The 27,996-nt window shown below is 40.4% G+C and overlaps 5 protein-coding genes across 5 annotated transcripts; 2 read left to right on the forward strand and 3 right to left on the reverse strand.

Annotated features, from left to right (window-relative positions):
* Positions 1-171: 171 nt before the first annotated feature.
* GCK72_016409 (uncharacterized protein) lies at positions 172-3,309 on the reverse strand (the record flags this gene model as incomplete). Its single annotated transcript, XM_003101423.2, has 6 exons — positions 172-257; positions 353-1,531; positions 1,950-2,295; positions 2,348-2,548; positions 2,593-2,849; positions 3,090-3,309. The coding sequence occupies 6 exons, from the start codon at positions 3,307-3,309 to the stop codon at positions 172-174; spliced, it is 2,289 nt and encodes a 762-aa protein (XP_003101471.2).
* Positions 3,310-4,980: 1,671 nt separating this feature from the next.
* On the reverse strand, positions 4,981-8,064 carry GCK72_016410 (uncharacterized protein; the record flags this gene model as incomplete). The annotated part of the gene is made up of 4 exons (XM_053731488.1): positions 4,981-5,279; positions 5,326-5,393; positions 6,041-6,131; positions 7,980-8,064. The coding sequence occupies 4 exons, from the start codon at positions 8,062-8,064 to the stop codon at positions 4,981-4,983; spliced, it is 543 nt and encodes a 180-aa protein (XP_053580401.1).
* Positions 8,065-13,503: 5,439 nt separating this feature from the next.
* Positions 13,504-15,690, forward strand: GCK72_016411 (uncharacterized protein; the record flags this gene model as incomplete). The annotated part of the gene is made up of 4 exons (XM_003101425.1): positions 13,504-13,704; positions 15,163-15,307; positions 15,363-15,505; positions 15,556-15,690. 4 exons carry the CDS (start codon positions 13,504-13,506, stop codon positions 15,688-15,690), a joined length of 624 nt encoding a protein of 207 aa, XP_003101473.1.
* Positions 13,686-14,391, reverse strand: GCK72_016412 (uncharacterized protein; the record flags this gene model as incomplete). The annotated part of the gene is made up of 3 exons (XM_053731489.1): positions 13,686-13,810; positions 14,169-14,305; positions 14,360-14,391. The coding sequence occupies 3 exons, from the start codon at positions 14,389-14,391 to the stop codon at positions 13,686-13,688; spliced, it is 294 nt and encodes a 97-aa protein (XP_053580402.1).
* Positions 15,691-20,103: 4,413 nt separating the features above from the next.
* On the forward strand, positions 20,104-27,762 carry GCK72_016413 (uncharacterized protein; the record flags this gene model as incomplete). The annotated part of the gene is made up of 10 exons (XM_053731490.1): positions 20,104-20,196; positions 20,421-20,552; positions 21,833-22,304; positions 22,356-22,486; positions 25,561-25,683; positions 25,862-25,945; positions 25,997-26,091; positions 26,342-27,081; positions 27,165-27,221; positions 27,575-27,762. The coding sequence occupies 10 exons, from the start codon at positions 20,104-20,106 to the stop codon at positions 27,760-27,762; spliced, it is 2,115 nt and encodes a 704-aa protein (XP_053580403.1).
* Positions 27,763-27,996: the final 234 nt, after the last annotated feature.

The raw sequence follows: 27,996 nt of genomic DNA on the forward strand, positions 1-27,996 counted from the left end.
TTCTATATTCTCCAATTGAAATATCAACTCTAGAATTTTTTCTGGCTCACACTCTTTCAAACGTGACAATTTTTTTTCTATCATAAATTTTAAAAAGCTGCAAATCTAGACAACGTACAAGTACACGTATCAAGGAAAAGAAAATAGGAATTATAAACAATTTCCAGCTCTTCATTTGACAAAATCTACGTATGGATCAAAGTCGACTTCTTGAGTGTATTCCTCACTGGATGGAGGCGCGAACAGTTTCGATTTTTCTGGAAATGATTGATTTTGTTCGATTTTGATAAGAACGCTCTATTGATAAGATGAGATACGATCACCATTAGAGCGCTCTTGCTTCAAAACTTACTTCCACTAGTCGGTGGCAACACAATCGGTGACATTCCTCCATTAACCGGCGCCCTTGGTTGAGGGACTTGTGGTGGAGGAGGTGGTGGAGCAGGAGTGTATCGGAGCACCGGAGCTCTCGTAGTCAATGGAGGAGCCTCTGTATCCGGGAAGTCCATAGGGACATCATACTCATCTTCATAGTCTGATCGTTGGTTGTCCATTGCAATGATATCCTCCAAGCTCAACGAGGCTGGTGTCACATTCTCAATTATCGGTCGGACATGCTCTATGGGCTCCGCCAGAGACTTGCTAGTAGGGATAGGTCTTCTGACATCTGCATCATAGACGACTTCTCTGATAGGGACTGTTGGGTATGGAAGGTATTCCGTAGTTGTCTCAATAGTAGTCGTGGGAGTCGGTGTAGTCGTCATCCGCATTTTTGCCTTGTATTCCTCAGCTCTTTGTCTCATTTCATTCTCATATTGGAGTCTTCTCTCGTTTTCAGCTTTCTCCCTTTCAGCCATAATTCTCTCTCTTTCTTTCTGTTGAAGTGCTTTGAGTTCTTGAATCTTCTTCTTGTGTTCCTCCTGTTGTCTCTTCTGTTCTTCCTGTCGTTTTTCTATCTCCTCCTTGTATTTTCTCTGCATTTCTTCATGTTTCAAACGGGCCAGTTCGTGTGGAGACATTGTTGGCTCTTCTGTTTCTTCTGGAACTGGAGCAAAGGTTGGCGGTTGAGAAGTTGGCTGATAGAAGACTGGTGAAGTTGGTTGGAAAACTGGGGGCAACTGAGCAACTGGAGGTATCGGAGCAAGTTCTGGAACCCTTGCTCCTTTTGGATGGGCGGTCCATTGGATTCTCTGTCTCACAATATTCTTTCCATCTGCATGTCTTACTGTCTCAATATGAGGTATCAAAGTGATAATATGATCCGGGAACTGAGCCTCCAACTTCCTCCGCAACGCCTTCTCATGCTCTTCCAGGTGCGAGCGGAATTGATTGACTAGCTCCGGATGATAGTTCTCATTGTTCGCTTGATGCGTGGGTGGTGGTGGTGGAGGAGGCATCTGAACCGGCGGCCTTTGATATCTTGCCTGCTCATAGTAATTGCGACGCAGTGTTTCCTGGATTCGCCTCTGCGTCTCTTCGGCTTCGTCTTGCAGCGATTGAGAGATTTGATTGTGTTGTTGAACGTGTGCGTCTGGAAGAAAGAACACTCAGCCATGTAGTTTGGTGGGTAGCAGAGGGGAAGGGCGGAGTTTCAGAATGAAAATTTCAGTTTAGATTTGGCCCTACTGCAACATCCAATCAGGTTTTCCTTTTCTGTTAAAATCGATAAACTTGGAGAGCATGTCACGTCTCCAGAAGCAGCTCATATTCTCAGAATTTTAAAACTTTAGGTTTTCTAGTTTTTTGAGATAAGGCTGCTTTACTTTAGAGGTGTTTACCTCAAAAACTAGAATAGACATATTTTCTATAGTCTCAAGACATTTTTTTAAAATCTCAAGACATATTTTCTATAGTCCAACAAGAGTTTTAAACTTTAAATTAAAAAAAACATTATTTTGAACTACTCATTTAAACTTTTCACTTTTTCAAAATATCAGTTTGGCTCTCACCTTGCTCTCTAACCACTTGATAAGTGACTGGTCGATTACTATCCGTGGAGTCCCCATCCAGCTGAATCCGATATGCATTCGATGGACTAGATGGTCGAGTTCCCAAATGAATCATTCTCGGTGGAATCTTCTTCTTCATCATTTTAAACTTCCTCTTGATATATCCATTTTGCTGAACTGGCTGTTGTTCTTGAATCTGCCAGTTTGTATTTTGATCTATCACTTGCATTGGGCGTGGTTCCGAGTCGTAACGGTGGATTGTCAGACCGTCAGCTTGAGTTTTGAATGACTGTGCAGCACGGCTAAGAAGTGGAACAGTGACTACAGGAGCTGCGTGAAAGTAGCTCTGGAATTCGAAAGTTTGCTCTTGTAACAGTTGTAAAAACCTAAAAACCTACCGGTCCATCATCACTGTGACTAATATTAATTGTCAGCAGATTATTATTCCAGTCATCCGAATATGGAAGGTGTCTTGGATGATTGTCATAGAATGAGTTGTCAATTGGAACTTGCACTGGATACGGTTCTTCCGAGTGATGATTGTAGTATGCTGTTGGGTTGTTAAAGATGAGACGGGACTCCGCCGACATTGAACTGTTCTAAAACAATATTCTTCACCACATGCTCTCCTTGAAAATCTTACCATCTGGCGTCCCCAATACTTCTCATCAATACCCGGTCCGTGCTCCGCATATTCCCCGCAGATTAGCTTACAATGATTGTAAGAATAGTATATATTGGAGTTGCCACCACACCCAGACCACCACGAGCACACGCATTGTTTCTTGTCCTGGTCGAAGAACCAACGTTCGATGTCAGCATGACAATGTCCTGGGTCGTGGGGTTGGAAGCATCGGTCACGGTTGGTGGGTTCTTGGTAGTGGCATTGGGAGGAACATTCTGGAATTATTACGATCCTGAGTATGACATTTTCATTAAAGTGGCCAATTTTAACTAAGCAATTAAACAACAAATATTAAAATATTGTCCAGAATTTCTAAAAACTTAAAATACCGCCGCCGTCTCAACCAGTTGCGATTTCTCAGCCTCGTTTTAGAAATAGACCGTAACGTACACGTTCTTGGCACTGTGCCAGGTCAATATTCAGTGTATTTTTTCCCGATACCCACAACACCTCACCTTCTAACGTGTCGAATCGATTCTCATTTCCCTCGCATCCACCATAGAAGAATCGTCGACACCGATGATCATACCGATCATAATACCATTTTACGTGAAACGCGAGCTCACACGTGCCACGATCTGGCCAGTGATTGCATCGTGGATTGGATAACAGTTGCTGTGAGGTGACCGCAGTACAACCAAAGAGTAAAATAAGTAGTAGAGAGAGGGGGAGCATGATTGCTCAGTTTCTACCTGAAATGAATTTCGATATATATATTTCGTTTAGTGAGTGGAGATTTTGAAAAGAATCTTTGGAAAAGATAGATACGAAAAAAGAAATCGGCGGGCGGAAAGCTAAAGTCATTTCATGAGATTCGCTTTTTTTATTGGTCAATTTAAAATTATGAGACTCCGATTGAATGTACCCCCTACCCTACCCACTCAAAATTCGTGACTCATTTAGAGAATAAACTCTCTCGCTAGACTTGAAAAAATATGTGGAAAAATAAGGGGGAAAGGTTAAAAGAAGATGAAAGAAAGATGACAGAGGAGGTGTCCTTGCTCCTCCTCAGAGCTCGTTTTTTCCTAGGACATTGATGAAGAAGAGAAGAGGCGGATCGAGATGAGGAGAAAGAGAAAACGATGGGGATGGAAAAAATAGAGAAAGCGAGAAAGGTGGGGGACAAGTGTCAACTGATAGAGATAAATGAGTTGGCATCCCAGAAGCCAATTTCTGTTTTCGTCACTATCATCATCGCCACGTTTTTATCTGATTGCAGTTAGGTGGGATTGTTTGGATTCAAGAGTTTCAGTTTTTATTTAAAACTTGGCTCTTTAAGGTTTGGGTAGTGTAGTTTATCAGAGTGGGATCCCAGTTTAAATAGTTTGTGGCGTTATATAGAAATTCAATTAATGTAACCAAAAACGGAAACGGTACAAAATGGTCTGAAAAAATAGTAACGAAACAATGCTTTGGAATTGAAATTCGGTCCCTTTTCTTAAATCGCGTAGATACCAAGTTTCAGAAAAAGGTTTTCAGATTTTGCAACTTATGTTCGACACCTTATATCTCAAAAAGCTCAAGAAAGTTATCAACTATAAAAAAATAGAGCTAGCCCAGATCTACACAACTGTAGTAGGTTTCAAATAGTGTAGCTATTGGGGACACTGTAAAAGACTGATGAAGTGTCAAACTAGCTGAGCAACAAAGACCTACTTTCTGACTGCTAAAACCTCGAAATTTATTATACCGCGGTGTCATACTGTTGTTTAACCAAAATATCTAGGACAGGCTGTTAAAAATAGTCAACTATGTAGATTCTTGACACCATTTCAGAGAGACTGGATTAGTTTTGTTGAATGTCCCGAAACCCTGTCCCAACATTTCAAAGGACATTACATAGCCCCCTGCAAAAAGCAAACGACTAGCCGTTTTTTTCTCTCATAGAAACTCAATACTCAAAAGAATGTTCGATGGTCAATTTCACCAACATTCCACTTTGCAACATATAAGTTACATGCTTGACTCACTCTCCTTGACATTCAAGAATGTGTCCACCAGTTACAAAAAATGATATCTCTTTCTCATTTCTCTTTCTAATCACTGTGTTCTGTTGCCATCAATCCATCAGTGTCGAGAAGAAGAAAGATGACCTTTCACATTCTAAATTCGAATTGAAAATGTGCGAACATGTGGCCGACCTCTTGTTTTTTTGTGCCAGGCTCTGCTGGAGTGATTGATGGAATTGAAGTTTGAAATGTGTTGGAGGAAGAATGTTTCCGAATGAAACATCACCAGAAAGTTCAGCTATTTTCAAAGGGTATGCTATAATCATTTATTAGAAATCTTATCCACTTGGATATACCTTGACTAGGTGCAACAAATAACAAACACTCCAAAATTGAATCAAACAGTTTTCTTCTTATCCTCCCGTCCAAACGCCCAATATAAATGAGTTCCATTCACGATTGGAATTGACTTGTTGGCATCGGAGCACATTGACGGAGCATTCTTCATTGAGTACAACTCATCGTTACAGTATCCACACGAATGACGGCATACTCGGACTGCAAACTCCGCGTCAGAACAACTGTATTTTCCCATTCCAGCTGCTTTAAATCTCCGACAGAATCCGATGGAATGTTTGTCTTTACACATTGTTGGAGCCTTTTGGAGGGACCGAGAGTTTTCGGAACTGATCTTGTCTGGAAAAAAAGTGAATGGGGTTGGGAAGAGTGGGCTGATAGGTACTTCTCTCAATGTATTTTCTGCATTCTCCACAGCAGTCGAGGGCGCTGAAGTCATGATCGGAGAGGCATCTGAAAGAAATGGAGTTAATGTGCCTTAAAGATTGGGAAAGGTAGGTAATCTAAGGAATAACGTTGTCGTGACCCAAACTCGCTCCACTGGATTTTTTTGATCATATATCAAACGTTTGTGGTCTTCACTGTGGCAAAAATTTCAGGTTGCATTAAAACTCACAGTTAAAGATAAACGATTTCAACAATTCTCTACAGAAGTCGTCTTGAAAATTTCCATGTTTTCTCGACGTCTCTTCGTTTTTCACGCTGTTTTATCAACTATTTTTTTCAGATATCAAGAAAAAACCGAAGTGCTTACATCGTCGTTGCAGATGCTTGAAATTAAAAACATTGGCTGTGCAATGGAGCGCATTTTCCTTCCGGGACCCGTCTCAAGTAACTTTCGCCTTATACTATCCAAAATAAGTTAGTATACTTTGAACTTTTAAACTTCTTATCAACCTGTCATTTTATGTGATAGAAAGAGAAAAGAACGTCAGTCAATCGAATCTGTTCGCACCCCACAAATAAAAGAGGAGAAGACAAATATCTGCGCGCACTTGAGCAAAGATCTGGCAGATATCGAGACAACGCGAAAAAACGACTGGATCCCCCTCTCATTTTTATTGCCAAATCGCTGTTGCATTTTCAAGGAAATAACTAACCTTTTCTCAAAAAGAGCTGGCTGTGCTTTTCTCAGCGATTGGCACGCCTGCTCTCCAAATCTATCACGACAACACGGGAGTTGGGCGGTGTCTGAAAATCAAATGTCAGCAAGTTTTAATTAAATTTGAAAATGAGAAAAATAGAGAGGGAGAGATGGAACTTCCTTGGTTGAATGTATTTCTATGTTTTTGGTCAGTTGACATTCCAATACATTAGTCATAACGCGCGTATTCTCTCACAAATTATTTATTCATACACATTCCTAGTTTTGTACTGTTTTTACTATTCTCTTATTTATACACTATTCTCGATCCAAGCCTTCCAATATCCCTCCACACCTACATATATCAACACCTCGTAAATTTTTCCTTTTTTCATTTTCGATTGGCTAGATTATTGAACCAGAAAAGACAAGAAGACCGGTTCTCAGAAATTCTCGACGATGATTCCCCCTCTTCGTTATCAACGGATTCTTCTTCTTCTTTTTCCTCCCACCATTCCTTTCATTTTGGCTATATATCTTTTTGATTTCCTCCCCCATCTCACTCCTCGATTTTGTTTATTCTGACAAGGTCGAATATCTTTCATAGTTTTTGGCCGTCGTCTCCGTCGCGGATGGATACATATATACATGGAATGGGGTGGTGATATCTTCTATTGAAGAGATGTATCTTTACTTTTTTCTTTATACTGTATGAAAGACTTCTCACTGCTGATCATAGATCCTATGATTGTTTTTTTCTTTGTATCTATGGAGAACTAATTAGAGAACTTTGGATGTGGAGGAATCTTGACCTTCTGACGTCTTTCTTTAGTGTGGCACGCCTCATTTTTGCACGTATCCTGGGGTATGTACAGCGTTGGTTATGTTACTTAAAGTCTAATACGACTGTCTTCTAATTTCATTTTTTTGCGGCCTGCCGTATTAAAGCTGCCAACTTGATTCAAGTGACGTGAGGTGAATAGAAAGTAAGATAGAGAAAGTGAGAGGGCGTAGAGAAGCCAGACACTGTAGCTACTCTGCGCCCTCTCAGTATTTGTTTCCTAACTTTGATGCTGCATATCTTCAATAACTTGAGGAGATATAAAAAGATTGTCAGCTACAAAAATGAAGATCGAGACTTTAATGTGTTAGATGTTCAAGAGGGTTCCAAGTCTGTAGGTCTGAGTGTCCAGATGTTCCTATAAATGAATAACTCCGTATTGGTTTATCTAGATGATGCCTGGCCTGGTGCATGTCTATGAAACTAGCCAAAAAAAAGTCAAGTCAGCCTGTAACTATCTGTACTCGATGTCTATTTGTCTGTCTGTAAGTTTTGATGTCTTTCTATTCAAATGTAGGTTTGTCCGGATGTCCGTGACGCACACGAACATACTTGTACTATATTTCTATTTCATCTGTACTATCTGTTCGTCAGTTTCTGTTTCTATGTCTGATTTGCCTGTCTAACAATTGTGATGTTTTTCTGCCGCTCTCTCTCATATCAAATTTACTATCAATTGTCCTCCGGAAGTCATTCACCACATCTCCAGACATCAACTACCAGAACACCACCCAACCCAAAACAAATCGCTTTAAACTTAAGGCTTCTCCTCCCTCTATGCTAACTAGGACCTATTCCTGGATCAGGTTTCTTTTCTTCTCCCTTCTTCTTCCCGTCACCAATTATCAAACATTATCTACATCCATTAATCGACGCAATTATTGATCTGGGCGATAGAGACGGATTTGGTCATTTCTTCTTTCTCTCTCTTTCCCTTTTTGAAAAAAGATGTTCACACATTCGCTATGAAAACAGTTAGTGTCGCGACGGTTTGTGGGGTGGTGAGCCCGAACCGACCGCGAGGACTGAGAGGACTTGGACTTAGAAAGAAGAGCCAACACAGATTTAAATAACAACGATTTATTCGATAAGAGACGCAAATTAAATAAGATACCTCTACTAGCTCCTTTTGGCTCGGCATCGATGGACGTCAGTTGAGGAACCTTGGAAGAAGGTGATGGCGAAGGTGGCTTTTGCATCGGAAGTAGGCAACGGCTTCGGCTGGTTGAGAAGTTCCTCTCTCGTGGGTAGATACTGATTCTTCTATTTTCTTGTTCCTACATCGACATTGACACGTAGTAAGGTCATCAAGATAAGGAGTTTGTGGAGCACGTTGTTCAAAGTGATAATAAGGATACCGTATTCTCTTCACGTCCATATGAATTCATCGTTGTATAATTGATAATAAGAGCATAATCTACGATCTAGATTGTACCAGTTGCGACAATATAGCTGAGGCTATTAATGTCGCGACACTGGGGGGGAGCGAAAAAGAACTTCCCTAGTGGTAGCGTTAGGGAAGTTCGTGGTTTGCCTCTGCCTAAGCAGAAGCCCGAGGTTGGTTACTCGGCGATCCGGGTTGTTGATCATGACCGATTGTCACTTTATTTTCTTTAGCCCGTCTTGGGAGGTACGGGCGGGTTCGTTGAGGTGGAGCCTTCGCTGGAGTTATCTGTTTGTGTAGATCCGAAGGAGTTCCGGCCGCTGGCGCGTCTTGGTCTTGACGTTCTTCCGCGGGAATCTCTAGCGGTATTAGGTGGTTCACTGACTTTTGAAAGACCTTCTGTCCGATTTTGACTTCAACGGCTCTCACCTTCCCATCTTTGGATGAGATTAACTTCTGAATGACCCCGATAGGCCACATGTATCGAGCTACTTTCTCAGTGACGATTAACACTGTTGTACCTGGTGTAGGTGGGCTCTTGTTGTGCGCTGTTGACCGAGGCATGGATTCTCGGAGTAACACGTAATATTCATCGCTGAATACGTTCCAGAGGTTATCCCTGACAGCTGCTGTAGATTCGATTAATCTTCTTGTTAGTTTTTCTGTTTTTCCTGACTCTAGTACTTCCGATATTGTTTTTGCCGATTCTGGTAGTACCATCGACGATTGTGGGATCAAATAGTCGATGGGTCGGACTGGTTCGGCATCGGCTGTGTGGACTTTGTTGGCGGTTATAGGCCTGCAGTTGATGATACACTCAGTCTCAATTAAGAGACTTTCGAGCTCTAACAGCGAAACTGTTATTTTCTTCAGGCATTTATATATCATGTTCTTTACCAAAGCCACCAGTCGTTCGTAAATTCCTCCTTTCCATGGTGAGAAGGGTGTAATAAACCGAATGTCTATTTCTTTATCCGCCAAGAATGAAGTCAACGTTAGACTTTTGTTGATGATTGTCTTGATATCAGTGTTCATCATTGAATATCCGAGTTTGAATGTCGGAGAGTTGTCCGATAGGATAGACTGAGGAACTCCCCTACGACCGAAATATCGTTTTAAAGCCATGATAAAACTGTGAGTGGTGTTGTCTTGGACGATTTCCAAGTGTATTGCCCGAGTGACAATACATGTGACTAGTAGTACCCAAATCTTTCCGTATTCATCCTTCGATTTGTATCTTAGAGGGCCGAGATAGTCGAGGCCCACGAAGGCGAACGGAGCCACGAGTTGGCTTCTTATAGACGGCAAGGTTTCTGCATACGGGTATTCGAAAGGAAGAGCGTGCATCCTTTGACATGTGACACATTGCCTCCGCACCGCTCTGACGAGTATTCCAATTTTCCGTATCCAGTATTTTCGTTGGATGTCCGATATGACATCTTTCACTCCCTGATGTAGCAAGCTGGTATGTGATTCGATAACCAGAAGGCGGGCGAGCTGGTGTGTGTGGATGATAATAATTGGTCTCTTCATCTCATCGGAGTGTCTGGGATGTCTCGAATTGACATATGGCCTGTTGTGTCGATATAAGCCGTCTGGAGAGAGCACTGGCTTAAGATGAGCAGGCGGTTCCTGCCCCATTCGCAACTTTGAATCCCGATAATGTTCCGCAATGATAAAGGTTCTTGTGATCCTCCGTTTGGTCACTTCGTCCTTTTCTTTATCGGCGTCATCATATCTTTGCAGTGTCATTGATTGGTATGAGTACTGACAAGACGGGAACCGATTGTTCCGACTTTTTATACAGCTGTGGACAAACCGAAGCACATAATTGCACGTAGTTGTCAACTTCCGCATGTCATTAGTTCTGGAATATGGCACGATTGACTCATATTTACATAATTCTTTCTCCTCCATGCTGTTGACAACTGCAGTTTCTGGTGAATCTTGGTTTGGAAGCTTGTTTAGTTCTCGAGATAGAACTTTTTCTCCGTCATTCACCACGAATAGGTGAAACATTCGGGCATCTGGAGGCGTTGTTTCCAGAGTCTGAGGCCAATCTTCTTCAGGTCGCTCGAGGAAGGATGGTCCATGGTGCCATAGTTTGTTGACTTTCAATTCGGCTAAAGTGCATCCTCGAGAAGCAAACAAGCATCCTCGAGAAGCAAACAAGCGTACGTATGGCATTTACGACATGTTGAGGAGGTTTATAGGGCTGGTGGACCCAAACCACCTCAATGAGTGAGAGAGACAGTGACTTAGGAAACAAGACAACATTTAATACAAACGGTTTATTATCGTACTCCCAAAGGTCGAGCACCTTGGTTAGAGAGTTCTTGGATCCGGTGCCATTGTTGCAGTTGTTGGGAGCACGTCCTCTTGATGGTGTAGAACTTCCGGTATGCGAGTAACTTCTGACGGTCGATCGGTGGATGGCTAACTTCCGATACTAATTGATTGCAAATCAATAGCTTACATCGACAGTGACACGTAGCAAAGGTCATCCAGATGTGGGTATGTCGCACGTGTCACTCGGTTAGTGGGTTTAACCTTTGAGGGTAACAATAAGTTCACCGTTGTATATTTTAATAATAACGTAATAAAGTCTACGAGTTAGACGATACCAGTTGTGGAAATAATGATGGAGTATTATTTCCACGACACTGGGGGGAGGGAATAGAACTTCCATAGTGGTAGCGTAATGGAAGTTCGTCCCATTTTCTCTCAATAATAGAGTTTTTCTCGACAAGACGAGGGTTAGGCTGGTATCAAGATGGAATTGTCGAAGTAATCGATAGAATCGATTGTGACTGGATTTGATTTGCTTTTCTTTCTTCCATTTGAGTTGGCCTTTTTCTTGATATTATGCACAAGATCACGAGTTGATCAGATACTTGTATACTCCGTAGTTGATAGTAGGTTTTCGGCTATTGATGACTGCAATATCCGAGCCTTTTACTGATTTTGGGAGGTCCCTTTATCGGAGAACACTTGCGGAAGTTGATCTGTAGCCTTCCTTGTCAGGTGCAAAGTGCTCCTGGTCCGTCTATCTTTCTTCTTTGCTGTTCCACTACTTTGGGCCCTTTCATGAGACAACAAATCGGATTGACTTTCGAAACCATCCTCAGAATGTCATCAGTGCGATGTTTCGGTGGAGTTTTCCAGGTGCCATGATGTGAGCTATACGATACATCCCCTGGATCTTCGCTGCCCGAGTTCTGACTGTTTTGAGTATCATCGCACCGTGATTATCACCGATTGTGTATTGTTTGTTTATCATACAATTTATGATATCTTAGTGTTTTGACCAAGTGTCATTGTGCTCTTCTCTTGCTGTGGAACAATAATATTGCATCCAGTTCATGTTCACGAATTAAACGTTGTTAAGCTTCAGTATGACCTCGATGGGCTATTTTAAAGTCGGATAGACCAAATCGTGACATCGAGCATTTGTTTTTCGTAGCTAGGCTCGGTTATTTCCAAGTTGACATTCATCGTTTCTACGAATCAGGACGATTTCCTTTGTTTGGTGTTTTCATTCCAGTAAGGTATAATCCGATGAGTACTGATTGAATTTAGGCGCTTTGCGTAGTTGAGTGGGTATAATTGTTGAACAACGTTGTGTTCCGGTTTGATAGAACCACAATTGGTTTGAACTGGAAAGGTGCACAGTTCTTTTTTTGTTGTTGCCTCGTCCGTAAGCCGATGACAACTTTGATGATCGACCATGCAAGTCTTACAGCTGCGTAGATCGGATGCTTGCTGTGTCGTCGTTGTCGCGGAAATTCCACGTTTCGCTTTTGGCCAAATTCACCAGTGAATGACTGTCGAGATTTTCAAGTTGGAAGACATCCAAGATGTTGTCGTAGTCCAGATTGCATATTGTAGATGATGTACAGAAGCTACCTTCGATTAGGTGCGATGGGTGTTGTGCCACGATTCAGGCTAATTCAATGCGATCATTGATATAATGAATAGATTATAGTTATTCATGATGGGTAGGTACGAGACTTTTTCTTCAGAGAGAATGACCATACAGATTTAGTTGTGGTGGTTCATTTTGAAGGTCTGTTTCACGATCAGAAACTTCTCTCGTCTCGCTAGGACAACGTCTACGATATGACGCCCTACCAGTGAACCGCATGTTGCCACTCGTTCGGATCCTACCCGAACCCATACAGCCACGTGTTGAGCAACAATTTTGCTATACGATAGCTTTCTTCGAATAAGAGTGATGTATCCTTCGAGTAAGGCGATCAGAAGTTTGATTTGAATATACCGTGCTCACGTTCGAATAACGCGGCTTTAGTTGAATTGGTTCCGAGCCCTGCATTCTCTCACCCCACCAAAGTTCGACTAATTCCCGGTCGATGCACCATGTTGAGGAGGTTTATAGGGCTGGTGGACCCAAACCACCTCAATGAGTGAGAGAGACAGTGACTTAGGAAACAAGACAACATTTAATACAAACGGTTTATTATCGTACTCCCAAAGGTCGAGCACCTTGGTTAGAGAGTTCTTGGATCCGGTGCCATTGTTGCAGTTGTTGGGAGCACGTCCTCTTGATGGTGTAGAACTTCCGGTATGCGAGTAACTTCTGACGGTCGATCGGTGGATGGCTAACTTCCGATACTAATTGATTGCAAATCAATAGCTTACATCGACAGTGACACGTAGCAAAGGTCATCCAGATGTGGGTATGTCGCACGTGTCACTCGGTTAGTGGGTTTAACCTTTGAGGGTAACAATAAGTTCACCGTTGTATATTTTAATAATAACGTAATAAAGTCTACGAGTTAGACGATACCAGTTGTGGAAATAATGATGGAGTATTATTTCCACGACAGTTAGTGTTGTAACCTCCCTTTTAAAGACCAGTTCATTTTACTATTTCCCTTCTTTCCTCTAGTCAAAACTATTTATTGTTATTACTAGTACTAATATCAAAATGGTCGTTTTCCGCGTTCCGAGAAAACTCATAAAACTTGACTTGGAAAAAGAATAATGACCGTATCCCCTGTATCCCACTGCCTGACCCCGTAAATCTACACTTGGAAAATGGAAAAGAAAACCTAAAACGAAATGATTTTATTTCTTTGTAAAGTTGTGAATCATTCTTTGGTAATGGATAGTTTCACCCCGTTTCTTATCCAGTTTTTCTCGTAATTATGCCTCATTTACAGTCTTTTATCTCACTTCATTCTCTCTATCTCTTTCTTATATATATACTTTATCCTACGAATCAAACTTCCAGATGGCAAAAGAAGAGGATGAAAAGTGTCTCAAGTGCATATTCGTTGGCAACGCGGCCGTCGGAAAGACCTCAATGATAGTGAGCTACACAACTAACGCCTATCCACACAACTACGTGCCAACTGCTTTTGACAACTTTTCGGTTGTGGTTCTGGTTGATAAAAAACCGATACGTCTACAACTTCATGATACTGCTGGACAGGTTTGTGACTCACTGATATTTTGTGTTATTCTAGCGACTGGTCCCACTGATTTCATCGGCGAAGTTGCGGTTTCCATGAGTAGTTGACGGATTGATGTGATGTTTTCTGGAAATTATGAGCTTTTTTATGAAAATGAAATTATATATAAAACTTAAAATGTGGGCAACTACGCCAAATTCTATTAGGGATATTTGAATTTCTGAGATGTGAGAGTACAGAGAAGCTAGAGTTTCTGACTCTGCGTCTCTCTTTCTGATAATTTTGCAGAGACCCATATCTCAAAAACTAGAAGACCTAGCGTAACATTGTTAACTACAAAAATGAAGCTCTCGACATTTTCTATTCATTGCAATTAAAGTGTCAAAAAGTAAACTAATATCTAATACCGAAAAATTGTGTCAAAGTTTTCCTATTTTCGCTAGAAAAATGAATTATTTTGTAGAAACATTTTTTTAAGACTCACCAAGATTCTTAAAATTATAAGGAAGTGATTGTACAGTAGTTGTCCGTACTGGCACACTGCTTGATGTAGCTTTGATTCTTTGAATATGTGGAGGTAGACGACGAACATTTGGTTGGTTGAAACGTCGAACGGGATACCTACAAAAGTCAAAATTTCATATGCCGTTCAAATATATTTCCGAAGTTACTCACCTCTGAAAACTAGCGAACCCTACTTGAGCCATCACTAAAACTACCAAAAAACTGGACAGGGAATACATTTAAAAAAGCGCGGGGAAGTGAGCTATTCAAAATGAGATGTTCATTCGGATATACGGATCGTTTTATGGTAGACAAGAAATTCAAAAACAAACAATGTCCACCCTAGAGATGACAGGAGGAAGGGGTCGGATGTCAAATCGAAAATAGAGAGTGAGAAGTGCACAATGGCGCGCGCCGCCGGGTTTTTGGAGGATACCGGATGAGTTTGCGAACCGGCTCACCCGGAAACAATAAGATTTTGGCATTTCGAATAGAATAAGGGAGGTATAGCTGTTTTTTATGTATATGGGCATGAGTATAGTATGCTCAGAGTCTGCCTTTTTAGTCTGAACATTTTACACTACTATACAGGATAGTCGCAAAGAAGTCTCCAAGAAAAGTGCACCTCCTCTAACTCGGTTCCTTTTGGTGTCAGCCGAATTTTGAAAACAGGCTCAGAACCATTACAAACTTCTGTAACTCGGTTTGTTTTGATGATAGTAGAATTTCGAAAATAGATTCAGAATCCTCACGATGCCAGCTTCCCAACAATATACGACTTGTAACATACTTATATCTCAACTATATATTCAGAAATGATGGTTTTATCAGTTCTAAGTCGTTCCAATTCTGAAACGTACGGTTCTTATTCAGTATGAGTTGCTGGAACATCTCTATCCGTCAAACTTCCCCCCCCCCCCTCCCCACCAAACTCTCCCATTCAAAATTCCTCAATTTCCCCATTTTTTCTGCAGTCCTCGTTCGACACTCTTCGCCCGCTGTGCTACACCGACGCTGACGTCTTCGTCATTGTTTATTCAGTCGTCGATTTACAATCGTTTGAAGATGTGTCACATCACTGGTATCCGGAAGTCACCAAAAGGAATCCTGGAACTAAATGTATACATTCCTTTTGAATGAGAACTAGAAGGAAATGATTTCTGATAAATTTCAGTGATTCTCGTAGGAACTCAAGCTGATCAGAGGTGGCAAGTACGTGGGGATACTGTAACTCAGCTGCGTGGCAAGACGTTGGCAGATAGGATTGGAGCAGAGTTCTTTGAGTGCTCAGCTCTAACTCAACATAATTTGAAGCAGGTTCGTCTGAGATAATTACTTTTAGCCCACATCAAATGAATTGCTTCCAGATGTTTGACGCCGCCATCTTGGCCGGGCTCGAGGGGAAGAAAAGCAGAGAAAAGAAATCGACTTTCTACACGAAATCTTCGAAAATAAAAGAGCGTGTTGCTAAATTTATCACTCGTACTCGTAATCTTATCTGATTCTATTTTTTTGAAAACGTTTGTTGTATTGATAGCTTCTGTCTGTCCGCCACGGGTCTTCTCCATCCCTCTCTTTTTTCTCCGTTCGAATCGAATATTTTCACTTTTTGCATTATTAAACATCGAATAAAACTCCTTGCTCCGTGCGATTGTCTAGACAAAATTTTTTATTGCAAAGCAACATTTGCAGAAAAGTGGCTAGCCGAAAAAGAGAACGATCAAACAGCATTTCTTGATTGAAAATTTTTTTCTCAAAACATTCAGATACTTCCTTCTTTCCGTTTTCTGGAGAAGAAGAACAAGTCAAAAAACCAAAGAAAAGTATCACGCTATGCCTTCATTCCTTTTTCTTCTCTCATTTTTTATGCGTCCACTAATTTTTCTTTTAGTTTTTTTCTGGTTGTTGATGACTAACATTTTAAAAAGGTATAATGTAGCGCACCAAAAAGTCTTTCAGTTCAACTGACCAGTTCAAAAAATCAGGAAGTTGTTGTGATGCAGGTGGAAGATGAGAATCTGACTTATACTTTTGAAGATGCCAGAGATTGTCAGACACAAAAAATTTGTTACTTGAACTTTGAATTTCGCAGTTTAAATCTGATTCACTTAGCAGCTCCTAAGAAAATCATAGAGGGCGGAGTCAAGCGTCTATAAAGTTAGCTTAAAATTGTTTCAAAAACTTATAACAGTCAGATGTTGCATGGATAAGTTGATAACTACGAAAATGAAGATTTAGGTTTTTGCGGAATAACTAGTTTAAATTTGATTGGACAGGACTAAGGCAGGAACCAAACTGTTCTGAAAATTAGAGGAAATACCATGATTTCTAAATTTTGAGAAACCGTCTCAAAATTTGATATTTTTAAAGAAATGGATAATGGCAGACTGTCAAATTAGTTCCACTATTTATCTTTTCGCAATAAAGTCTATTTTGAAAAAATACTAGAACTTCATACATATTTATACCCATACTAACCTATTCATCTAAAAAATCATCTCACAGTTCCATAATAAATAAATAAAACTCTATGTAGTCTGTTCTCCGCTAAATGTCTTCCCGACCCTTCCACATAAACATTTTCTATTTCAAATCCAATCTTTCTTTGCTCAGAACGTTTCCCTCTTTTCGAAACCTCACGTTGACTCCCTTTTGAAACAAAAACGCGTGTGAAACATGACGTCTGCCCAATTCCAAGAAACACGTGGGAGAGCGCCTTTTTCTGAATTCTGAATTTGTTAGCACTGAACATGTGCAAATTTGTTTATTATTTTTTTGAAAGAGTGGGTTCCAAGATTTTTGCTCTTCAATTTTCTCTGCATGATTCATTGTCGAAATCTTAGTCATTCGAAAGCGCACAAATTGAGTCACTTAAAGGATTTCATGACATTTTGGAAGGGGGGAATTCAATCTTTGTTTCTCTCTCATTTTTCGAAAGAGCATGTAGTTAAAAGACCCTCTCTGACATCCAACGTCACGTACGCTTTCATCTTAATTAATTTTTTTGCATTGTACCTTCAGATCACGTTTTGTTCCGGAAAGAGCATTTATGAAGGCACTACTCATTTCTGATTACTCCCTAGTTTTGTATAAAGTCAGAAAAAAGTTTTCAGAATTCTAAGAAGGGTTTTCATGTTAAAACGAGCTTTTTGAGATGCTAATTTCGAATGTTTTGGATATTTTTATGTGAATGGGTTCTCGAAAATTTTTTAAAGTGGTGATCAGTTTTTGCCCGCCGGGGCTGTTTCGAATCAGACACACATTATTTTTTGTGTTTTAGATCTTCCTTGTTTATATGAGAGGCCTGGTTTATGTTCTCTTCCATAGGGTATATTAGTATGCTGTAATCAGAAAATGATTTATGACGTGGCCAATTCTGGCTTTAGATAATTACAACAGTGGTGTCCCTTATAAGAACTGCGCAAATCAGAACTGATTCGTAACAGTTCTAGCTCGGCGAGTTCTGATCTGATATGGCGTTTTATTCGAGGTTCTGATAAGAGACTGAAACCATCTTGCATGCTGCTTTACATTGAAATTTGAAAGCAGAATTCAATTCCGCTAGTTTAAATTAGTCTTTGAGACCTCTACAATTTTAGCCTTGAACTATTTGATCCCTTGTCATCTTAGCCCCACTACGTGTCACAAATACTACAGTCCGCCAGACCAAAAGTTGCAAAATCCTTCCAAGAGTTAAGATTCTCAAATTACACATTGTAACAAAGAAAAAACACTTTATTCCAAAAAGTACCAAAACTGGTACGTCGTGGGACGTCTCCTCTCCCCAACTAATTTGATTCTTGTCTATTTCGTGTTCACCTTTTCTTTTTTGTTTCTACGTCATCTTCTCCATACTTGATTCGTGGATCCTGTTTTTTGCGAACGTCTGTTCCCTCGATTAGCTTGTTTTTGTTTCTAAGACCATGATTTAAGGACTTGAAACAATTTTGATTCATCATTCCTATCATGAAAAATAAAAAATTTGCATCATCCGGAAAGAGAGAGAGAGAGAGAGAGAGAGAGAACTCAAAGACCAACTTCCCTGAATCTCCTCCTCTCACACCTTCCAAATCCGAAATAGTACATCGGCTTCAAGAGACGTAGAGTGCGCAGGCATGTGAGCGTGCGCTTTTCACGTTTCTCCCACCGTCTGCGTCTCCGCACTCTTCTGTATTCTCTCGTCGCCCCAGTCTCCAACTATCTTGTTCATTTTTCATTTGCGCACGTAGACAGTTTCGGCGGTGTCTCTCGGTCTATCTCTTCTATTTTCTCCTATATGTGTGTGTATGTATGTGCGTGTGAGAAGAAGAAGAAGAAGAAGGAAAAAGAGAGAATGAAGAAGGGAAAGATTTCCTTTTCGTCATTTCTCTCTTGCGCACCACACCATTTTTTTTTGAAATAAGGCCAAATTGCTCACTTAATTGTTGTAATTAAAAATCTTTAAATTTGAAATCTTAAAAAAAAATTTCGGGTCCTTTACGCTATTTTTAAGTTCTTTACGCTATTTAGCATATTCACGAATGTACTTATTGTAGTCTTCTCATTCATTTCGAATGGAAGACTGATCTTTGTCATAGTCAAAACGAAACATGTCTCGGATGCAGAAAAGAGTGCACCCATCTCCTTTGTCCTCCTTCCTTAGTGTAAAAGAAAGCGGACGGATAGATAATATGACGTAACTCTTACACTCACGTTCCTGATATGTTTTGACACCCTAAAACTTTTTTGAAGAGAAATAAAAAAGATGACAATTTTTTGACCATGTGATGTAAAATGTGAATTCGTTAGTTTACTTCAATCAAACTTGATTAGCAATGGTGTTCAGTATCATATGATTTTGTTTTGTTTTGTTGTTTTCTCTGTTTTTCCTGTTTTTTTTTGAAGGTGACACTAAAAAGATCACAGGAAGTACTAAACCTATGATAACCTCTTCTAGAACACTGTCCACTTATGGTCTCCTCCGCCAGAGGGTACTTGAAAAGTAGAGTGTTTCCGGGCGGACTATAAGAAATTTCATTTTTCCTTCTATCGCATGATTTGGATTGATCCTTGCTCCCACCAAAACCTTATCTATTTTTTACGTCTTTAAGATAGGTCATTGACAATACCTATTCGATTTTTCACTATCCTCTTATTTTTATTTTTTGCGATCGACAGATGGTTTGAGTAGACACTGGTAATCCCTCGTGGTTTTTAAATATTTATTGTTGTTTATGAAAATATGCGTTGTTTTTAGCGAGGCAACGCGCTCTGTTAGAATTAAACAACTTAAGTGTTGAGCTATTGCGATCGAGCGCAAGCTTTATCGCTCCGCCAAAATTTCTCTGGGTATCTTCACCGCCTACACTATTTTTCATTGTTTTTAAAATTTCAGTAGAGCGCAACTGTGAACTCAATTCCATTACTTAATCACCCCATCAAAAGTTCTATGCGTGTCTTCATCTCTTATACTATTTCTTTTTTCCTTTTTTTATTTTTCCAAACTCCAGTAGAGCGCACTAACTTTACAAATTTCCACATTGTTTTCATGATCTACGCATTCCCATTTTTGTCATCATCGCCATTTTCCTTCTATCTCATCATTCCACCTCCAATTCTTGTAACAATCTTCGATTCTTGTTGTTGACATAAATCGTTACAGTAACTTTATACCCTTCGTTTTCTCTTGTCGAAAAAACGGGCGACGTGCAAATCGATCACTCTCTAAGATGGAGATAATTTTGATGATAAGAAAGAAAAAATCGAGTGATACAGAATAAGAGAGGGAGTGAGAGAGAGAGAGAGATGAGCACACAAAGACATGCAAACAATCTCTCTTTTACTGATTGCCACGTCGTTCATTTTGTCACGTTCACCCTCCTCCTCCATTACTCGTTATGTTATTTTTTCCACTTCGTAGTGTTTCAGCACATGACATGAACATTGCCACACTTGATGATACGGGAGGAACAACTAGAATCAATGAGGCGGCCGCTGGTCCCTCGACTTCATCACTTTTCACGAATCTGGTGGGTTTTGTGGCAGAGATTTGATCCACGTAGATTGAAATGTTTTTTTGCTTAGTTTTCGGGCAAAGTTATGCAACTATGAAACCACGCTCTACTGGAATCTCAAAATCCAACATTTTTGAGTTCCGACAAGCGTGTTTGCAGAATTTCTGAATTCCAAACTTCCAAATTACCATAATCCTCCCAGTCCCCCATATGACAAACATTTCTCACTTTTTCTGCAGATGCTTGGTCAGCAGCCATCATCATCATCCAGCACAATCATCCTACAGTGCGCAGTGTGTGGCATTGTAGGGAACCAATTACAAAAATGTTTTTTCTGTGGATCAGTCGCGTATTGCTCCAAGGAGCATCAGGTGAGTGATCAATTTGTATTGTGTTGATTAGAGACAACAAGTGTTTCCGGGCACGTAATCTATTGGCTCTCATGAAAACTATAGCTGGAACTATAGCTGGCACTTATTTATAACCCCTTTCGTTGTCTACACTAATTGTCGTCGCAGATTTTTGACCAACAGAAGAAGTGAATCATTCTGAAAATAACAAAAACCTGCATATTGCGTGAGAACGTGTCGATTCGAACATTTTTGGCTCTCCCTCTGGGTGCCCAAAGAGCTTTTAAGTAGGGAAACGAGAGAAAAAGACATACAAAAAGCCTCCCCCTAGTAGTGGCTCTTGTTTATGTCAATAGCATGAGGGAGAACAAAGAGCAACAAGTTACAAGGGACGGTCTAAGAGAATCTGAAAAGTTGTGCATGTGGAAATAGTAAAACATCTAATAGAAGGGCACTTTGAGCATATTAAGGTGTTGGGAACAGCAATAAGATAGTGGTATGATCGGTTCATTTCCAGTACTGTGGCTGAGATGAATATTGGCTCCTAATTATCACAGTGTTTTCTGGTTCTAGTCTATCTATGTCCAATGGGACTAAAATCCTCGTTTATCTGAATCTCTTCTTTCTACAATGAATTTTTGTGAGAGTTTCAGCAGAGCGTCATTGCAACTTTAGTTAAAATGTTCAGAAACGCGCTCCACCGGAGTATATGTATATAATTTTTTCTCAAAATGATTATGGTAGAACAAACTTGCAAATATGATGAATTTCTGATAAGGTAAATAAAAATTGTTCAAATGTATGTAGTTTTCTTCATCTAGCAGATATTGTCTATCAAACACCAACTCTGAATCATTTTGTTGACTTGGCGGTCATCCGTTCCCAAAATGTCTCACTTTTTCTTTTTCTTTCTCCAATCTTGAATCCGACAAAAATCTATTTGAATATTTCGATTTCTGCTAATCTTCCTCACCAATTTATGCAATATCAGGCCACGCCTTTGCACTTACCGGTGGTCGCAGAAGTAAAACACCACTAGAGTCACGTAGGCAATCGGATGTTGAGAAAAGGGAAGTGTTAGAGAGGTTGTTGTTTATTTGGAGAAGGGAACTTTTTTTCTAAATGTATCCTTTTTGTTTTGAGATTTTGGGAGATCTAGAATAAATAAAAATGTTCGAAAAAAAAACAAAATGCGCTGAAAAGAAAGCGAGGAAGTGAACATGCTTGCTATATATTGTATTTTCTGCCTCTATCAGGAGACATTTTACACCTATTTGAAAAATTCCTTTTCATGATTTCAGCAACTCGATTGGGACACCCACAAAATGATGTGCAAGGAGAAGCAAACTAGCGGAACGGTGCCGAGTAATCTGATGCCTCACTCGACACCTGCCGCCCTTGCACCGCTACCGCCGACTGTTAAATTTAATGATCCGGCACTGACGACATCACTTCTTCTGTCACTTCAGCATAATCCTATCCTTAATCAGACGGTTTCAAATTTCCAGCCAACGTTTTCAATAGTTACCAAGTCTGAACCGGAATCCCAATTATTTCCAAATCCACCAAGGATAACAAATAGTTCAGTGCCGTTTAATAGTGAAGGCAGTGCTTTCAAGCCATACCGAAGTACGCACGTCTTCAATTCTTTGTCTTCTGAATCCGTCTCTTCTATGTGCACATCTCATGAAGCATCTCTAGAACATATGTCATCTGCATCGCTGACGGTATTCCCAACTACCAGTACAGCATCAAATGATATTAGTAAATTAGGTAAGCTTTTGTGATCTACCGTACTTCTTTTATCAATTTCAAAAGTTTTAGCGCAAGTCCTTAGTCTAGCTGGCGACTCCTCTAATGCTACAGTAACCAAACCATCACCAACTGCAGACAATCCAGAGCCAATAGTTGTAGGAAAAGAGAAGATAATCGAGACGGATGATCCAGATATTCAGGTTGGTTTTTGTTTTCTGATGTATTTTCTGATTTGGGCAGATCTGACAAAATTGCACAATTTCTCCCCCGACAATCTTGCCAACGTGCAGATTCCGTTTGTGCCGAGCCCTCCCGAATTTTACGTGATTTGTGAAAAGAGAAGCCGGGGGCCCCGCGAATGCACAAAATGCCAGTTTTTCGGACTCACATACACAACACCGAAATAAAATTGTCGTTTCCGTTGTGAGCATAGCTCTGTAATTATAAAAAATTCCCGGAGAAGAACTCTTGGTGATGTTCTTTTGGATATCACAAAGGTTTAAAGAGATCGAAAAGGTAGACAATGAGTCAGGTGACATATGAAAATAAACCTTTTTATTGCATGAAAAGAACAGCGAGCGGACTGAGAAGGAGAAGAGAATGACGTTCTATTTTTGAAGTGCTGTTCAAATGTTTTTTTTTTGAAAATCATTGGGGATAGTGAATATGTTTCAATAAGAGGATGATTACCGGAACCCTTTTTGTTGGATATGTCTAGCATAGCGTAAACAACTCATATTTCGTGTGATAGCGTTATGAAACGAATCAATTGAGTATAGAGCATCGGCTGAGAATGCTGAGAGCAAGTGTGCTCTATGGTAATTTTGACGCCACATGGGTTCACTTTGTTTCGATTCCGGTGGAGTTTCGGGTACACGCCACTGATAAACGCCTATTTTTGAATATCGGTACAGTAGCTGGTTCCTGTAGAGTGCGTTTGTAACAGTATAGTTTTTGATGACATTGAGAGCTCGTGCGTCGCTACGCAGTAAATTTGAACAAAACTTAAGTTGGTTGTGGAGCTAGAAGCGGGGGATTCACTTTTTCGAAGCTCTCAACATTCTACCGTATTGTTTCAAAGGAAAACGTATTTTCCTGGAGCTTAGAAACTTGGACACTTAGACGTGGCCTCGTTATATCTCTTTTCCGGTTTCCAATAAAAATACCGTAGTATCGATCTTTGCTCATCATGATCAATCTCATGTCATCCATTAATTTTTTCTTCTTCTCCCACCAGTTCATTGTTCCTCAGAATCTTTCCCCTCCACACCAACACGATGCTCTCATTCATTATTTTGTTTAGACTCCATCGCTTCCCCCCTCCTTCTTCTCATTTTCATTCACTTTGTCCTCAACCAAAATGTGTCAAAGTTCACGTAGCCTCTCTTCCTCTTCTCTCTATCTCTTTCCAATAACTTTTTGATCGTCCTCCCTCGTTTTTGTCCTTCGGAATGAATTCGCCTCTATACCAAGAGTAGACGAGGAACGGCGGCGTCGTCTCGGAATAGAAATGTTGATAGACAAAATAGAAGAGGAAATGTCACGTAGGCTGTAGAAGAGCGAGAAGCAGGAAATTCCACATCAACATGAAGCATAGAAAAGAAATATCCACACACACATGCGACTTGGCTGAAAAACAGAAAAGAAGATACACTCTCACATTGGTGAGGTCTACTCTGAAAATAAAAGATTGCATACTGTAGACGTGCAGATCATCACTATATGCTTCTCTCTCCCTCATTGAATTTATTGTTATCAGTTTATACCGTGTCTTTCTTGTCTCCGCCCCCAACTTGTGCAACATTCATTTCCATTTCGGCACGTTTTGCTGAATTAGCTTCATCACGCACACACACGCACCACACACATTTTATAAACTAAACGTTTCCCTTTTTCCTCGGATTCTCTTATTTTCTGTTATTTAACCAATTAAAATTATCCTGGTATATCAGTTCAACTATCGGGCCAAGAACTTGGATAATCAGAAAAAAAGAAGGGAAAGGGCAAATAGGGAAAACAGAAAAACAAATATTGTGGTGCGGTTCATTTTCCTTGAAAACGAATCTAGTCAGCCACTCTCACATTTTCTTTCTGTGAATTCAAAAGATTTTTGGTTATTTTCGCATATCCGTGGGATATTCTCACTGCGATTTTAGATTTCGGTCTACAAGGCTTAGGGTAATGTCTATTATGAAAGCGTAGCACGGTGTCCTAACTTATTATTAGTTGTGGATGAAATAGACTGAGCTTTGTTTTCATAATTGACTACTTTTGTTGTAAGACCTGATTCTAAAAAGTTATGAGCCAAGAAAGTATAGAACGTCTGTATTATATTGCTGTACGGTACTTTTAAGAGTACGTCATATGACCCCGGTCTAATTTTAGATGATTAGATTTTTTTTAATCTGGATATTCATTTTTCTAGTGTGTAATAGTGTTTTTTGTTCGATACTGTCTGGAAAAGTTATGGATGGAGAAAGTAGGGAAGTCAATGTGACCTCAAATTTTAAAATATTTGAATTAAAGGCACTTTTCTTGAATTTAGAGCTCTAAACTTAGAGCTCTCAACTTTCTGTTATTTATTTCCATAAAAATCTTGACAATTCTATCATTTCGACTCGAACGATTCTTTCTCTAAGTCCATCGTTTTTACAAAAACTTCCTCTCTACGTGCCAATCCTCCACTCCATCGATATTCTTATTCTAATCCTTGGTTTCTGCAAAACCGTACGGTCCCTCTCCACCAAACGTGCAAAACGCGATGAATCGTGCGCACGTCGTCAGTTTCGTTGTGTCACTCCCTTTCCTTTCCCCCGACGACCGCCCTGCCACCACCATCTTCTTCTTTTCCTTTTTCCTTCAGTTTTGCCCAATCAACTACCGCTTCTCCTACTGTTTTAGTCAATTGTATAAGTATGTCAATTTGTTATTCTTCTACTTCATTTCCCTCTTGATCCCATTTCCAATTCTGTCTCTCCAGATATGCCATTGCGAACGCTCGCAACACCACCGTCATACTGTAGTCACACCCCAATGTCTTCAACACAGAATCGCTGGCAACCGTACACCAATAAAACGGTACAGTAGTTCTAGATCAAAATGTTCAATTTGAAATCCAAACATCCGTTTAGCCGGATTGCACGTTTCGCAAGAGAACAGGTGTTGCAATTGGGAGGCGGGGGGAGAATTGTGTGCGTTGTGGTGATCTTTGCAAAAAGAGCAAAAAGTCTACCTTTTTTACACCCGACACTAAATTCAAAATTTGCACTTTCAGATCATTGAAACAGAAGGATCCACAAAGGCGAATATGGCGAGGACTCGAAAAAGACCGACGCCATCGAACTCTGCTGATCCTAAAATCAATTATAAGGATCACAATAAGAATGTTGTTTATTCAGTAAGTTACTTTGGAAAAAAGTTAAAAAAAAAGAAAAAAGTAACGACCGAGGCAGGACTCGAACCTGCAGTCTCCGGTTTAGGAGACCGGCGCCTTATCCATTAGGCCACACGGCCACGGGCGCAGAATGCATTGGAAGGCAGTTATAAAACTGAATTTAATTGAAGGTTTATTGCAGACGACACTACAAGAACACCAAAAGCATCTCCAAAACCGAGGCCTGGCGTTGAATATTCATCAAGCAATGGTTCTCCGACTGAGAGTACGTGACTACAGTAACCCATTACTGTATCCTAATGAAGTCTTATTACAGTATATCGCTGAGCATGTGATTCGAAGTCTCAACGAATTCGGATGGGCCGTTGTTGACAATTTTCTGGGTTCGGATCACTACAAATACACAGCCAAGTGAGTGGTGATTCAGTCGGGGAGGGTAGGAAGATGGTTGGTAAACACAAGCAGATGTGTTGTATTCTCACGTAAACTCCTGATTCTCATGGTGCATCATCACAGCTGATCGTCGGCGGCGGCGGTCGTCTGTGTGAATCCGAAAAGGGGAGAAATGGAATCTATAGAATCGGGGACGATCGAAAACACAAACGTTTGTGTTTTGTTCTATTGTACAGTATCTATTTCATGAATATAATCCTTCTTTCAGAGAGATCGAGAGACTGTATGAAAGAGGATTGTTCAGTCCCGGACAACTTATGGAGGGGAAGAATAAGGACGAGAATCATATCAAGGATATTCGATCTGATCACATTTATTGGTACGATGGATGTGATGGACGGGCTAAGGATGCAGCGACCGTCAGACTCCTCGTCTCAATGATTGATTCTGTAATTCAACATTTCAAAAAACGAATCGATCATGATATTGGAGGACGGTCTCGTGCAATGCTTGCGATTTACCCTGGCAATGGGACTCGATATGTGAAACATGTGGACAATCCCGTAAAGGATGGAAGGTGTATTACTACCATCTATTACTGTAATGAGAACTGGAATATGTCTACTGATGGAGGAACTCTTCGATTGTACCCAGAGACCTCCATGACTCCAATGGATATCGATCCGAGGGCAGATCGACTTGTATTCTTTTGGTCAGATCGGAGGAATCCACATGAGGTTATGCCAGTCTTCAGACATAGATTTGCTATAACTATTTGGTATATGGATAAATCCGAGAGGGATCGTGCCTTAGCTCGAGGAAAAGAGGCAGATGCCGCGTGTGCAGCAAAGAAAGAGAATGATCCTTCTCCTCCAAACTCTCAACTTGGAACTCCTGCAAGGCCTAGAAAGAATCCAAGTAGCCATGATTTGTCGAAACTTGATCTTCGACTATTCCCATCAACATCCTCAGATCCAACATTGGTGTCAGCGGCGTCTGATGATAGAGGTGAGCATTACTTTAGAATTTTTGTCAATGTTATGAGCACGTTCGCTTGTTGTGTGTTTCTGAATTGATTGTAGTGCTTTCAGTTGACAATGAATTCCAATCGACGTCTTCTTTGGCTCATCCAGAATCGACAGACTCTGGTAAGATAGATTATTTTGTGGATGCTTAGAGAATAATATAGATAAGCATGGCTAATGTAATGAGTATATTATTTTTGAGTTTTTAAATGTTGCAAATCAATACTGACATCAAATTCTGTAGGCATCTAAACAAGTGGTGGCCGAACTTTCGTACTATTGCATTTTCTCGGTCATTGGCACGATGAGATACTTCGTAGTTAGTCAGTACAATGGTAGCCTAGAAGTATGAAAGCTCGGTCATCTAGTTTTCGTAGGCATTTTTCAAATGTTTGCCAAAAAAGGAATGACAGTTGTAGATTAAATTGGTTTCGCAAAGACTGATAATCCCTTTTTCCGACTCTCTAATATTCCAGGTGTCTCCCTCTCCACCTTCCACGAACCTCACAACCACCATCTGGAACGTACCAGTAGTCTCCAATCGATCTCAGACCACTTCCGTTCAGAACGATCAAATGAACGTCGTAGCTCAGGTAGCAGTGACCAAGATCTGGATGATGGATTACCACCGCCACCGCAGAATAATCCAGAATACATCATCTGAATCTCTATGCGTTGTCTATATATACCTCACCCCCCCCCCCCCCCTTTCCCCAAAATAACGGGTAATCCTTACAAAAAATTCCTCCTGACTTGAATTGTGTATGTAAATTTAAAAGAACTCTATCCCGAATGTTTTATAAAATCCCGAACTTCCACTTTCTGGGTACGATTTCTCGACGAGCTAACGTGTTTTTCAAATTTTTCACTCCAAAAAAATTCCAAAAAAAATCTGTGA

This window comes from Caenorhabditis remanei, chromosome V (genome assembly GCF_010183535.1).
Source record: "Caenorhabditis remanei strain PX506 chromosome V, whole genome shotgun sequence".
Taxonomy (NCBI): Eukaryota; Metazoa; Nematoda; class Chromadorea; order Rhabditida; family Rhabditidae; genus Caenorhabditis; species Caenorhabditis remanei.